This window comes from Leptonychotes weddellii, chromosome 2, assembly GCF_054177405.1.
Source record: "Leptonychotes weddellii isolate Sample4059 chromosome 2, ASM5417740v2, whole genome shotgun sequence".
NCBI lineage: Eukaryota > Metazoa > Chordata > Mammalia > Carnivora > Phocidae > Leptonychotes > Leptonychotes weddellii.
The window spans coordinates 69352653-69368427 of NC_138370.1; the positions used below are offsets into that span (position 1 = coordinate 69352653).

A 15775-nucleotide genomic window follows, 5' to 3' on the forward strand; every position below is an offset into this window, starting at 1 on the left:
TGCAAGACCATGCAAATATCCTGATTCTCGCAAAAAATTCTGTTTAGCATCCACTGAGGATTCCCGACTGATGGCTGCAAAATGATGACTTTCCAACTCTAGCACTCACTCTACATTTCCCAACCAGCCTTCCTCATTCATTCCTTTATCCATTTATTATTGGCATGGACTTACAAAATTACTATTGTTTTTCAGTGGTTTAAAATCCATAGCTGTACTTAATTATCTTGGTGCTCAAACCGTCCCAGAATTGGCCTGGGAAGCCCCTCCAAGTTGGCTCCTGTGACATTCCCTCATCATTTTCATAAGCGTTTCTTCACTGTCTGATGTAACAAAATGTTCCAGGCTCATCATTGTCTACCTGGAGTCAGCCCTTTCCCCGAGAAACCCCGGATCCTCTCTCGGTGGGAAATGGTGTTAGAGATGATGGGCCGAGCACCAGATGTGCTTACTGCTCCTGGGTGTCTTTGCTTGTTGGCCCTTTCAGCAGACAGATCACAAACTACATGCATGTTTGAGCACACCTACATACGCACAAGCACGCACACGCACACATCCACGAGAACATAAACATGCATACACATATTATTAAATCATCATTTCACCCTGATACCTCCACAGGGTTTATCTTTTGCCCTCCTCCACACCTGTATGTTTCTTATTCCATAGTGAACAGCCAGGCTCTCAGCAACATCCACACACTCAGTCATTTGCTTCATCTTCTATCTCAAAGTTCCCTATTTTATTCATATTGCTACCAGATAATCAAGCCTACTAAAAAGGGTTCAGGATTTGTTTGCAAGCACTCTACCCTACCTGGCCTGGCCTGGAGATTCATAGCCGAACACTATATTCATAAGTTATTCTGGATTGGTTCTTTCTTTTTCCCCGTGAGTTACAGTACTCATTTGAAACACATTAGGTTTACTTGTTTTAACTTGCGTTTAGTTTTAGGTTGTAAGTCACTTTCTAACAGCTGCTTTTATCCTGCAGCAAAACGTAAGCTAGAGCAGTGCTCCCCAGATCACTATTTCAGCTAATTAATACCAACTCCGATGAGGCGGCAGACCACGAAAACTGCTGATTGGGAAGTGAGCAACATCCTGCTGATAGAAACTGAAAGAATATTTACCAACTGGAGCCAGTGTTTCCTACCTGGTGTTTGCTATACAAGTCTGCTCTAGGAACAACTAAGTGGGTTCTAGGGGAACAGGGACACAAGAGACAAACATCTGAAAGAGGTTCGAGCGCAAACTCACCTTTTCCAATGTGCCGCCTGGTGTTTTCAATAGTGGAATTCCGGTTAACATTGGAGAGCAGCCCAAGGCAGAAACGGTTCTTATTGTTGGAAGGATCGGTGAAACCATCCACCAACACACTTGTGGAGGAGGCGTGGAACGCTTCACCCACACGATTATTGAGCTCATAGTAGACAATAGAGCACCAGTGTTTTGGTTCCTCATAAGCAACCGCCTGAACATCTGTAAGAAAGAAAAGCTTATAGTCAACCTCGGTTAGTGCCTCGGGCTCTCAAAAACTGAAACTGTGTTGTAAAATCGGCTCAGGATCATGGAATGAAGATATGGAAAAGCAAGGGCCATTATAACGTATACGGTTTCTCTATGACATCCAAAACAGGTCCTCCTTACTAAGTGTGACATTCCCCTTTAATTGGAAAATAATTTTCCCCAATTACTATCAGATCACCAAAACGCCAGCTAAGCAAGCATACCAAGAGCACTTGCTGAACACTCACAATATGCTACTCGCTCCCCACCACAGACGCTGGCTCCCCATCTAAAGAAATACAAGTGGCAAATGAAAAACCAATGGGAAGAGCACAATAGAGGACAGGAAATGTGCCAAAGGTGCTGGCAGAAAAAGGGTGACCTTCAACAAAGCCTTCACAGGCCTAGGCTTTTTTCAAAGCAATGAAAATCAGTTTCTAATGATTGATAAGCAGTTCCCTTACTTCACATTCAGCTGCCAATAACGATCACAGCCGCAGCTCGGCTCCAGTCCTCAAACGCAGGAAGAAATCTTGCCAGCTGGCCATTTTTACAGAATGAATCATATCTCGCTCATCCAGATTTCATGCTAACTTCCTTATATTTGCTTTAAGTCATGCAGAGCAGGTGTGTTTTGTCTCTCCATTCCCAGAATGGGCCAACAATGGAAATTACCCAACTTTACTGACAGGATGCAGCTTGTTAAGTCAAATCTCTTAAGACTAACAAATCTCCAAACAGAACATGCTTCTAAACATTTGCAACGAAAAGGTTCTAAAGATAAGTTCCTTCTGTAGTAAAACTTCTTATACCACTGCTTTAGAGATTCCAGGAATACAAACCACGTATGCCCAGTATGCCAATACGTAATGATCTGAGGTTTACGAGGTCCTGAGCGTACAGTCGTAAAAAGAGAAAGAATATCCGCATTAGAAGCACAAGCTGTAACTGCTTAGGAAGAAGTACTTCTGTGTTCTTAACATCAACCTCCACGGATATCCCGATGCACTTAATTTTAGCATTCGGTAAAGAAAACAAAGAAAACGATCATTAAAAAAAATCCACGCATATGTTAGCCGCTCTATACACTTAAGCACGTGAGCCCAATACAGGCGTACGCTATCTTCTCTGCTGAGCAACGATCCCAGGTCAGCTTGCTGTATTTCAAAGCGCAAAATTTTAGTGATTTACCTAGCGCTAAATCTTAAAAGAAGGCTGCGACATCATTAGAGAAGGCTTTTATAAGCTATTGGGATTGTTCAAGATACTATTCGTTTAGGTCGGAGGATGACACATTTTTTCCTGTAAGAGACCAGAAAGATTTTGTGGGCCATCTGGTCTCCACTCCAACTATTCAACTGTGCCCTAGCAGTGCTAAAGCTGCCACAGATCATATGTAATGGACGTAGCTGTGCCCCCGTAAAAATTTATTTACAAAAACAGGCAGCAGGCTGAATTGGTCTGCAGGCTGTAGTGTGCTGACTCCTGCCTTAGGAAAGCCAACAAAGGTAAAACAGTAACAGAAAGGCCAACATTCCTTCCTCATGAAGATATTAACTGTAAACCTATTCTAATGGGGAAATTTCAAAAAGCTCTTTAAAGGAAAAATTTTATAGCAACCGAAAGGCCTGTTTCCTGACAGCAGACATTTTAGGCTTAACCACGATCGCCACAGGGTCCACCCGCTCCTCACTGGACAGCGGTGCTGTGCCCATCCTCTCCTGCTGTCCTGTTCCCGAAATACAAACTCCAAAGATGGGCGAGACAGTTTTTTTTTTCCCTCAACCAACATTTTTATTTTTTGGTTGATAATTATGTTTGGGAGGTTGTTCGAGAGATTATGAGGAACCATAAACTACAGAGCCAGTAGGACAGATGTAAAAATATTTTACAGATTAAGAAGTTGTACATTCCAATTTACTACACTGCACATCCAAGAAAGGTTCTTTAAGTTTACCATCAGGTTTTAAGAACTTAAAAAAATGTAAGCAACCCTGATAAAGTCTGAGGTACCTCCCATTTTAATAAAAAAGTAGTAAGAATGAAATGAGACATACACCTAGTAATGAGATTGCACTGTAACTTCAATTTGCATCAAGTGCATACATATTGAGAAATGGTCCATGCCACGGGGCACCAGGGTGGCACCTTCTTCCACGAGAGGCTGTTCGCGAGCAGTTTTCTTCAACAACATGGTCATGACCTCCTAAGGTGCTCAGGGACTCTCCCAACAATCACTGACCCGCGTTCTCTGCTCGGCTGGGCCCACACCACTTGCCAGTGCGGAACGAAGGCGTTCTCCCCTCAGTCACTGCCGGCGGTATGGTGCTATGACAGGGCTGGAAACACACCCACTCTCTACCAGAAAGGGAAAGAAATGCTCCATCCTGCTTAGAGGTGCTGCTTATGCTCTTCCAGGTGAGAAGAGGAAAAACGTGTGCCTCCGCCCCTTTTTGTAACGAGGTTAGAAACAAATAAATACAGCAAGAAAGAAACAAATGTTCTATTAGTTTGTTCCAGCTGCAGCTGTATATGGATGAGGGCTGGAAAATAATGGTATTGATGAACATCAACAAAAGAATCTTTGGAAAGCCTTGTCGTACGAACTTCTAATTTTGGAAATCACCAGTGACAACTCCACTTTAGTAATGTTATGCTCACTGTTTCTTACTACTACCCCTCTGTCCTTCACTTAAAAATATTCTTTTATCACCAATTCAAAATCATCAAGTATTGTGCTCTCAACAGAAGACTGCACAATTGTACTTAGGCCTTCATTAGTTAAGTCAGTGTGTTTGTTCTTCATAGGAAAGATCTATTTGTAATCCAAAAAGTCCTGTCTAGCTTCTCTTATTGAGCTCTTTCTCCAACAGCTATCTTTTTACAGACTAATAAACATTTGTGAGAGAAAGTAACGTTTGGACAGATAAACTTTAGACACTAAAAAGGGAATACACAGCAATGCATTTTACCTCCTCTGTTGATTTCTGAGGGCAGGGAGGGTGCCATCATATTTGTGTCCATTGGCTGAGAGCCATCCTGGGTCATGGGGTCTTCGGGAGGCAGGTAAGCAGGCGGGGGCGTATCAGCTACAAAGTTTAAAGAAAATGATGTCTTTCTCCTTAAATAAACACACACACTTAAAAACATATATTGTGTGAAACTGAGACTGAATTGCCCATTTCAACTCCCCCATCAGAAAATGGCTACTACAGACACTGAACTGGGTATACACTTTCTACAAGTGCCTAACTAACACCTCATGATCTGGTACAACTGTAGTCAAAGTCCAGTGGGAGGAAAAGCACTCTCTGCCAGTTCCAGGAGCCTATCCGGGCTCGTGCTCTCTTTGAATAATCAGAAGAGCATTTAAACACACTTCCATACAATCCACTTTGAGAGGACCTCTGCGTTTCAGTTTCACTGGTGGATGGCAAAGCTACATAGGATTTCTTAAGAAAAAGAGCTTCAGGGTCTCTTCCATTAAACTCATAGGCTCTTAGGAATTTACCAACTGACTTTCATTACAGCCAATTTGCTGACTTCGACTGTTAATTTCTCCTGACTTCAAGCACTCTGTTAGGACTACCTTCTCCCTGCCTACTTTAATAATCACTAGTTTTAAAACCCCTAGTAGCAGAATAATAATCAGTTTATCACAGCTATTTTCTATTTCAGAATTTACGTATGTTCTTCTAGAAAGCTCAGAGCCAGCTGGCAATAAGAGGCAAAGAGCATGACTTTTGAAACAAAGAACACTAATATGGGTCTTGTGTTTTCTTAAATAAAATAAGGGGTTATGGGTTGCCCACAAATAGTCCTTTGTGATCAAAAAGCAAGTCCCTCACTGGCTTTCGGGAGCCCATCTCGCACACCTGACAGGGCAGGGAACAAAGCTTTACCTTAGGGAACCATGAACAACCCGGAGGAGTAGCCGAGATCACTCAGGGCAACTGTGGAATACAAATGGCCAATACTGCTGCTCCTTTAACAGCTTTTCAGAGATTTCCAAGACCGAGTCTCCAGCTGACTCACAACCCAGGAACTCCCACCGTCCAGCTGCCAGCAAGCAAGGACTCACAGCACAAAGACTGGACTATGGGGACCTTATCTGGATGCCTCTGCACCCTTTCTCCGGCTTCTTTTAATTCAGCACCTTCCCCTGCAGCTGTAACACTGACTCTGCTTTACTTCCAGCCAGGAATGAAGACAACGAGCATCACGCCTCTGAGACCAAATCCAATAAATTTCTGCAAATGACCTGGTGAAAATTTCATCAGCAACCAATGGCATCAGCACCACTGGGAGAGACCACCAGAGGGCGATGGGTAATACTCTGCTATTCCCGCAAGTGCCTCCTCCCACCCCTGGCCGCTTTCTCTTTTCCACGTTTCCTTTACGTGGCCTGTAGCCTTAATCCCTCACAGCCGGGGACAAAGTGTAAACTCGGGCAATAATCTTCCAGTTTTTCACTCTTGGGTCCACCCTGGCTTTGCCACTGCTCAAAAGCTTCTGAAACTCTCTCTTCACCACTTACCTGTTCATCAAACCCAACGGGTCTGGGAGAGAGTGGGGTGAATAGGAGATCACCAGATGATACTTAGTTTGACTTTTAAACTCATCTATATCCCTGCTGCCCTGCCTCATCCTCAACAGTTTTGGATTGAGAAACAAAACAATGCAAAATAAAAGGCTCAAAACCAAAAGAAGTCATAAATATGGAAATAAAAGACAACAGTATCAAGTGTGGACCACTTTTCAATTTTTGAGGACCTACCAGCACAGTTGTCAAATTCACATTTACTTAAAAACATTTCAAGTGGCTTAACAAACAGGCCTGCCCGCCCATTTTTCCCTTCTTGAAGTATTAATCAATGTTAAGTACATCTTTGTGTAGAGCATCCTTCTTGAAGTCTACTGGCAAGAAATTTGGCACTAATCATTTTTTGTGAGATGCTTGCTTACTAACCTATAATTTGAAAAATATAATGTCCTAATTAATCATTTATTTTTATAAACATTACACCATCAGTTAAATCTAAAAAAGAATAATTGTTTTTGTCTTTGCTAAGTTAAACAAGCAGATGGTCTCCAGTACTTTTGCTGCATTTCCTTTGTTGCTAAAGTATATGTTTCTTGGGATTACATCACCACTTAAATGAATTTAATTAAGTAGGGGGGTGTGAACCCTCAGGAAATATCTTTTCTGAGGTTGCACTTACAACAGGGGTTTTTTCCCCCCAGGTACAGCAATGTGTGCAACACATTATTTTTCTCTTTCTCTCTTTTATCAAGAGCAAAGACTGTAACAATTATGCCACTCCTAGAAGGATGCAACTGTTTCAAAACCCTTCCAAATCAAAACTTATTCAAGCTTCTGTGCCTGACAGATAAAACAGGACATTTGCTTGACCACAGCGGCATCCTGCATCTGAGAGCAGAGCGCCATGTAGCAGAGCTGGAGAGCGCTCTGCGTGCAGGTGCACCCGGCTCCCCCCCCCCAACCCTTGCAGCAGCACTGTCTACCTGACCCGAACGTCGTGGAATGTTCCAACCCACCTGGCATCTGGAAAGGGCTTCCTGGGTCTGAGCTGGTGGGAGAGTGCGGGTAGGTACCACTGCTGCTTCCAGGAGAGTTGGGGTAGCTGCTACTGGGGGAGTGAGGGAACGGATGGCTGTTGGGTTGCTGGAAAGAATCCGGGAAGGTGGCGTTGAGGGGCATGTGAGGCTCATTTTGTCCTAAGTTACGGAACTGAGCTAACAGGCTGTGCTGAGGATTATATTCGCTGTGTCTTGGAACCAGCACTGGAGGAAGAACTGGAAAAAGGGAAAGAAAAGCGAGAGATAAACATGGAAATGATGAATATCTGTAATAACGTCACAATGAACCCTGCCCTGCTGCCAACTCAAAATCATCATTCAAGTGCAAAGCACCTTTCACTCAGGAATAAATGTGGTAACAAATGGTCTCTTTAGAACGGCTGCGACGTAGGCCCGAGACCTGCAGCACAAACTGCCCAAGGAAAGTCTGCAAAACACCTTCTATGTTAAAAATGTTAAGGCTGGTTAGCCTGGTGATGCGTATTAAAGAGAGCACGTACTGCATGGAGCACTGGGTGTTATACGCAAACAATGAATCATGGAACACTACATCAAAAACTAATGATGTAATGTATGGTGACTAACATAACATAATAAAAAAAAAGGTTAAGGTTGCCCCATTCTTAATGTTTTCATTCACTAAAAACCGAAGCACAATTAAGAACATATACCACCGACGGTTCCACGCTCACAGCTCTGGTTGATAAGATATAACGTTGAAAGAGTTAATACTTACTGAATGGTATGGATTATTCACCACAAATGTTTTAAATTGACACATTAACTCACTTTAAAACAAAAGGAGGCACAGTAAATAAGATTGAGAGGATAAATACAGTGAGCAGCATAAAATCCAAATGCCAATGAAGGTAGTTAATTAGATAAAATATGATGTTGTGTGGGACAGACTTTATGTTGTGTCCAAGTAGTCACACTTCACAAAAAACCTTTTCTCTGAGGATATTAATGCATATAACCCACTTCTCAGTAATCCTCAGCACTACCTGACAGGCAAAGGAGAAAACGGGTTATACAATCCACATTTTGCTAACTGGATACTCAAAGTATAAAGGCCAAAAACATACATACCATTAGAGAAGGAAAGAAAACAGCTCAAGTCATTCCTAAAAGTTCTGTATGGTAGGAACCTAAGGAGTTAATAATTAGCAGGGTCTGCAACCTCCAGAAACCTCTAGAGGCAAAGGCACTATAAATAACTCTAAATAGGATGCTAATCGAAGTGAAGGCCTGGGTAACAAGCCCTAACTGGGTTAGATCCTCAACTTCCCACCACAGTCTCCAGACAGCTCCTCCCCAGGAACAAAGGCCCTCAGAACCCCTACTACTCTCATGGCCTTGGCTAGAAAAACCACCCATTTGGAAATCTGCATGGAGGAGAGGGGAGGAGATTTAAAATCTGCTACTGTTGTTGGGAGCTGGAACTCAAGAATATATTCTCCCCAAGAAACAATATTTAGTGGCATTAGGGATTAAGTCGATTTTTGAGGGCTTTCCAGGGATCTATCTGTAATTTACACCATTTCTGCAGGAAAATGTGCCCTGAACACTTAGATTATCACTTACTCATGAGCTGGAGATTGTTTTAAGTAAAAATAGGTTCTTGAAGGTCTTAAATGGTCTCACAAGCTATATCTTAAATTGCAGATCTGTAGAAATAAATTCCCCACTAACTGATCCTTTAAAAAACGAATCTTTTTAGTATAATACATGTATTTCCTTTACTGCACAGTGATGGAATCTAGCCAAATTAAGTCATCAAAAGCTTAAATCCTCCTCCTACCTTTCAATAGTCACCTGAAATATAAACTATTTTGATGAAGAAAAAATTCCTAATTGTCATAAAGGCTCCCCCAATGTCAACAGAAATCTATATTCCAAAATAAACAAAGGCTCTGAAATAGCACAATGCCTGTGCATTACCCATGCAATTAAAAACAGTCTTTTTGGGGCGCCTGGGTGGCTCAGTCGGTTAAGCGACTGCCTTCGGCTCAGGTCATGATCCTGGAGTCCCGGCATCGAGTCCCGCATCGGGCTCCCTGCTCAGCGGGGAGTCTGCTTCTCCCTGTGACCCTCCTCCCTCTCGTGCTGTCTCTCATTCTCTCTCTCGCAAATAAATAAAACCTTAAAAAAATAAAAAAATAAAATAAAAAAATAAAAATAAAAACAGTCTTTTTCTTTGAGCGGCTGCCGCTGGACTCCCTACTTCCCAGCTTGCCTCTCATGGTCATCTAGCGATAGTCTCAATTCTGATTAGGGCCTCTAAACCCTGCCCCCAAAATGCAGCACCAGACGACACCTGGAATCCATCCTCCATCTTGACCCTTCAAAGGACACCCCCCAAATACACACGCACACTCTACTTACTGGAGCCCCTGTTTCAGCGACTCCTATTGCCTATAATTTGAGAACTGGGAATTTGCTTCTCATCGCTCACAGATGACAGTGGCAGGAGGAGGAGGCAGTGTAACCTCGAGTTCGTGTTTGGTATGTGTGTTCCTGCAGCAACTCTGTTGTGTGCTGTGGTGGTCTGGCTCCAGGCGCAGTGCCGTCCTTAGTCCACAGCACAGATGACATCATCAGCTTTTGCAGGTGACCTGGGAATGAGCCACCAACTACAGCAAAGCACCACCCTACAGATAAGCTGGAGGAGAAAAATAACTTTTTCCTCACCTCTGATTAGTAAGATCAATTTTGCCACTGCCAACACAGGTACAAGTATCTTTATTATTTTTTTAAGTGGGCTCCACGCCCAACGTGGGGCTTGAACTCATGACCCTGAGAGCAAGAGTCCCATGCTCTACAGGCTGAGCCAGCCTGGTGCCCCAGTACAAGTATCTTTTAATAAACTTTAAAAAAATGTATTGAGGTATCACAGATCTGTAGTAAAATGCACAAGTGTTCATATAAATGGAATAATATATACTCTTGAGTCTGGGTTCTTTGGTCCAACACTATGTCTGTAGGGGTCATCCAATGTTGTGTGTGGCATCTTATTATATGCATATTATGATTTGTTTACTCAGCCCCCCCATCTAACCTCCTTAAAGGATAATCAATTTCTTTTTATCCCCTGGTTTATCCTTCCTGTATTTCTTCTTGAAAAAGTTAAGCTGACAAATACGTGCTTTCTTTTGTCTTTACTACTAAACAGGAAAACAGCCTACTCTATATATTGTTTTGTACTTTGCTTTATTCACCTATATCCTACAATTAACTTACTAATTTAGAGAGATCTTCCTCATTTGTTTTTGCAGGTAACACAGCACCATAGTTTCTTCAGCCAATCTCCCACGTCTGCGCAGTTTACAATATTTTACCACTACGCGTAACACTGCAATGAATAACCCTATGCACACATATACTGCTGTATTGTTAAAGGAGTACCTTCTGGGTAAATCCCTAGAAGTGGCCATACTGGATGAAAATGAAGATACAACTTTGTTGTTGTCAAGCACCCCTTCACGGGGGTTGTGCCATTTCGCATTGCTACCAGCCATGTGCGAGAGTGACTTTTCCCCCACAGCCCCTAGGACAGACTATTTTGTCAAGATTTTTTTTTAAGGAATTTTTTTTCTTTTTCTTTAAAGATTTTATTTATTTTAGACAGAGACAAAGAGTGGTGGGCAGGGGCAGAGAGAGAGAACCTATAGCAGACTCGTGCTGAGTGCGGAGCCCGAAGCGGGCCTTTACCCAATGACCCTGAGATCCTGACCTGAGCCGAAACCACGAGCTGGACGCTTAACCGACTGAGCCATCCAGGTGCCCCAAGACTGGTCAAATCTGATGGGTGAGAAATGGTATTTTGGTGCAATTTTAATGTATATTTCTCTTATGGTGAAAGTCGATCATCTTTTCATGTATTTCAGGGGGTATTTTAACATACGGCTTTGCAAATGGTCTGCTTGTGCCTTTTGCCCATTTTTTGGTCTTTTCATTTTTCATTAAAAAATATAAATAAATATATATTAGAGCTCTTAGCCTGTGCTATTTTATATGTTACAAATATTTTATCACAAGTTGTCTTTGACTTTACTTATTTGAAAAAGCTTATTTTTTTTTGGTAATCGAATTTATCAAAATATTTTCCTTTATTGCATATGGGTCTTGAGTCATAGAAAGGCTTCTCCTACACCCAGATTATAAGGAGGAATTCACCCATGCATTCTTCCAGTGCATATAAAGTTTCCTCTTTTACTTAGATCTCTGATCCATCTGTAGCTCAGTTTTATTTATACTATGAGGAACAGATCTAATTTTATCTTTTCCCAAATGGTTGGCCAGTTGCCCCAACACCGTTTATTAAAAAGCCCATCTTTTCCTCAGTGATTGGATTTACCACCTTTTTCATAAGGTTCCATATATGTTAGGGTCTATGTTTAGACATTCCATTCCATCCTATTCTAGTCGGTGCCCCACCACCACTGTGTTAATTATAGAGGCTTTATAGTATGTTTTAATAGCTGATATGGCTAGTCCCCCCTCACAGTTCTCTTTCAATGTTCTGCCTGCATGCATACTCCTCCATATCAACTTTAGCTATCACCTTGTCTACCTCCAGAAAAAAAGAGATTTTGGTACTTGTACTGGGGTCACAATATATTTATAAATTAACTTATCAGTAAGAACACCTTGATGTTCAGATGTCCCATTCAAAACCTAGGACGGTTTCTTCAAGTCTACTTTTGCACCTTTTAGGAACATTGCATAGTTCCTATCCGTGTTCATCTGCTCGGGCTGCCATAACAAAATACCACAGACTGGGTGGCTTACAAAACAGACATTTATTTACTCAACGTTCTGGTGGCTGGAAGTCTGAGCTCAAGGTGTTGGCAGGATGGTTTCTCCTGAGGCCTCTCTTCTTGGCTTGCAGAAGGCTATTTTCTTCCTGTGTGTCCTCACATTGCTTATTTCCCTGGTGTCTCTCTGTGTGCCCTAATCTCCACTTATAAGGACAGATTGGATTAGGACCCACCCCAATGGCCTCACCTCAACTTTTTTTTTTTAATTTAAATTCAATTAGCCAACATATATTACATCATTAGTTTCAGATGTAGAGATCACTTTAACTTTTTAAAGGCCCTATTTCCAAATACAGTCATATTCTGAGGGACTTATGATAGGGCTTTGACATATAAATTGGGGGGGGGATGAACAATTCAATCTAGAACACTGCATTAGGTTTCATACATTTATTACATTTACTCATATTTTATCTTTTCTGTTGCTACTTTAAATGGAGTTTTCTCTGCCACTGTATCTTCTAACTGGTAATTATTTTTATATATGAAGGTTATTGATATTTCCTTGCTTTTATATACTGCTACCTGGCTGAATTCTTTTCTCTTAGTTTTATCATTGATTCCTTACAGAATTCTCCAGGTAAATGATCATGTCACTGACAAATAGAGTTTTCCTTCTTTCCTTTCCAATTGTTTTCTCTTGCCTAGTTGCGTTGGCTAATAGTGCCAATATAACGTTAAAAGGTACTGGAACCAGGGAACTTCCTTGACTTAATTCTTGACCTTGGTGGGAATGCCTCTAGTATTTCCCCTTAAGATGTTGACTTTAGAACTCTGGTATATATATTATGTTAAGGAAGTATCCATCCATTCCTATAGTTCAGTGCTGTTATTAGGAACAGGTGTTAATTTTTTTTTAAAGATTTATTTATTTTGAGAGAGAGCATGCCTGTGATTGGGGGGGAGGACAGAGGGAGAGGGAGGGAGAGAATCTCCAGCAGACTCCCCACTGAGCGGGGAGCCTGACTAAAGGCTTGATCTCATGACCCTGAGATCATGACCTGAACCGAAACCAAGAGTCAAACGCTTAACCGACTGAGCCACCCAGCTGCCCCCAGGTGTTAAATTTTTGTCAGAGGATTTTTCAGCATTTCTGAAGATTGTTATGATTTTTCTTCTTAGACCTAATTAATATGATTAATTATTCTTGCATTCCTGGCATAAAACCTGCTTGGGTCATGATATATTATTTTCTTAATGTGGGATGTTAGAGTCTAATAACTGATATTTAGGACTTTTAGACCAGTATTCATATGTGATACTGATCCAAGTTTCTTTGTGTGTGTGTGCGTGTGTGATCGTTATCAGGTTTTGATATCAATGTTGTACTTGCTTCATAAATATTTCTGCACTCAGAAACAGTTTATGTTGCTAACTAGTCTCTAAATGTTAGGTAGACTTTCCCTGTTAAATTATCTGGGCGTGGTGCTTTCTTGTGGAGTAGCTCCTTAATAACTTTCTTTATTCATTCCACAGAAATAAATGTAAACTTTCTATGATTACTGAGGCTAATTCTGGCTAATTATATTTTTCCTGGAAAATTATCCATTCTATCTAGGTTTTCAAATTTACTTGCATAAAGGTATGCAAAGTAATCTTACAATGAAATTTTATATCCTCTGTATCAATAACTGTTTCCCTCTTACATCTTTTTTTAAATGTTTGTGCTTTCTCCCCACCCAATCTTTTTTTCTTAATTACCTGATCCTTGGTCTTTTTTTTGAAACGAGGATTTGTTGATTTGACTTTTTAAAAAATTCTCTATCTTATTATTTTTGCTTTCATCTTTATTCTCTCTTCCCTCATACTTTGATTTACTTTGTTCTTTTCCTAGAGCTTTTTTGACTGGAAGTTTAAAAGTAATCTTTTTATTCTTTCATTTTTACTGATAAAGGTGTTCAAGGCTATGAATTTTCCTCTGATCATTGATTTAAGTGTATCCCACTGATTCTGAGATGTAGGTGTTTTTGTGATCATTATTTTCCAAACATCATGTAATTTTTATTTATATTTGCCCATTCACCTATGGGTCATTTAATAGAATGGCTTTTAAATCCCCAGGTGTAAGAGCTTATTTGCTTTAAACTTCTAGGTTTATGGTATTGTGATAAGAATGCTGATTGCACTATTCCTAATTTATGGAACTTGCTATTTTCTTGGCAACTTACAACAGAATAAATTTTTGAGTGTTGCTTGTACACTGAAAAGAACGTCTATTTTCTATTATCAATGTGCAGTGTTAACAGGTATCTGTAAGAGCTACCTTATTAATAATGTTGCTTAGGTCTCCTGTATCAGGGGTCAGCAACCTTTTTCTGCAAAGGATCAGAGAGTAAAAATTTTAGGTTTTGTGGGCTATATGGCCTCTGTCACAACTTTTCAACTCCTCTGTTGTAGCAAGAAAGGCATAGATAACATGTAAAAAATTGGATGTGGCTGAGTTAGGAAACTTCACTTACAGGAACAGGTAACAGAAGGGATTTGGCCTGTGGACATAATCTGCAAACCTCTTTTGATATCATTACTTATGTTTTTTCCAATTGACCAGTCTTCTATTTAGACTGGTATGCTAAAGTCCCTATTATTAGCATGCTTTGTTTTTGTTTTAAGATTTTACTTATTTGAGAGAGAGTGAGAGAAGCATGAGCAAGGGGAGGGGCAGAGGGAGAAGCAGAGTTGCTGCAAGCGGGAGCCCGCTGTGGGGCTTGATCCAGGACCCTGATGTCATGACCTGAGCAGAAGGCAGACACTTAACCGACTGAGCCACCCAGGAGCGCTGTTATTTGTTTTTGCTGCCATATCCTATAGTTTCTGCTTTATATAGGGGGTTGCTGTGATATTTAGTACCTATATGTTCATTATGAAGTGTCCTTTGTGTCAGTACTTTTTGGTCTGAATTCTGTTTTGTCTGGTATCAATCAGACTCACAGCCCCTACTTCTTGTTTCTATTTGCCAGATATAACTTTGCTAGTTCCTTTATTTTTAACCTTTTTTGTCACTTTTTATTTTTTGAAGGGATGGATCTCTTGAATACAGCACTGAGTTTTGCTTTATGAACTAACTTGATAATTTCTTTAATTGTTGAGTTAAGTCCATTTAATTTATTGATATGAATGACGACGTGCTTGGTCTCAATTCTTGTCATGTTATTGTATAGTAATTGTCACATATTTACTGTATTTCTCTATGTGATGTGATTCTTTCTCTTCTATATTTTTAAAGGAAGTTCTGAAGATAGCTTTGCATTTCTGCTGCATGATTATTTTTGTATTTGTACTTAGTGTCTCCAATCTTTCTTTGTTCCTTACTTGTGTATTTTCCAGTTGCTAAGTTTTAAATGGTATCTTTTGACTCTCATCTATTATCTATACAACCAATAATCTTATTCTGCTTTCCTCTTTTTCTGTTCTTCTATTCCATTTTTAAATTTGCACCCTTTCTACCTTGTCAGAACATCTAGGGTTTACATATTACTTTTCTACCCATATAACTATTCTTAATTTTGCCTTATCTCTACAACTTCATCACCAAATTTTCCCGAGTCATCTCTTAGTTGAATAAAGTTACCCCATCAGATTTCTCAGGAAGAGCTCAGTGTAACAGTATTCACGCTTACACATTTAAAACTTTCTGTACTCATGATACTGAAAGAGAGCTTGTCTTGCCTTTGATTTCCTTAAGCTTCCTGAAATGTTCTTTCACTGTTGCCAGTTTCTGTATGATGATTTTGAGAAGTCTGATTTCAGCACGTTCTTGCCTTTACAAGCTATGTGTTCTTCTTGCCTGCAGGCCCTGAGGACTTTTGTCTTGAAAGTCTAATACAGTTTTACTAAGGTTTGTCGTAA

General features: G+C 40.6%; 1 protein-coding gene across 14 annotated transcripts in view; it reads right to left on the bottom strand.

Moving 5' to 3' along the window:
• The window catches only part of SMAD1 (SMAD family member 1), a 91587-nt gene that overhangs the window by 25672 nt on the left and 50140 nt on the right, over positions 1-15775 (bottom strand). For 13 of the 14 annotated variants that reach the window (XR_014142831.1, XM_006744101.3, XM_081811816.1 and 10 more), the window contains 3 exons: positions 7068-7325; positions 4481-4597; positions 1260-1481 (listed from right to left, as the gene is read on the bottom strand). Coding sequence is in view for 13 of the 14 variants with exons in the window: in XM_006744101.3 (XP_006744164.1) it covers positions 1260-1481; positions 4481-4597; positions 7068-7325 (597 nt within the window). In the remaining variant the exon portion in view is untranslated. The remainder of the gene's footprint in view (positions 1-1259; positions 1482-4480; positions 4598-7067; positions 7326-15775) is intronic. The other variant, XM_081811819.1, reaches the window with a different exon arrangement.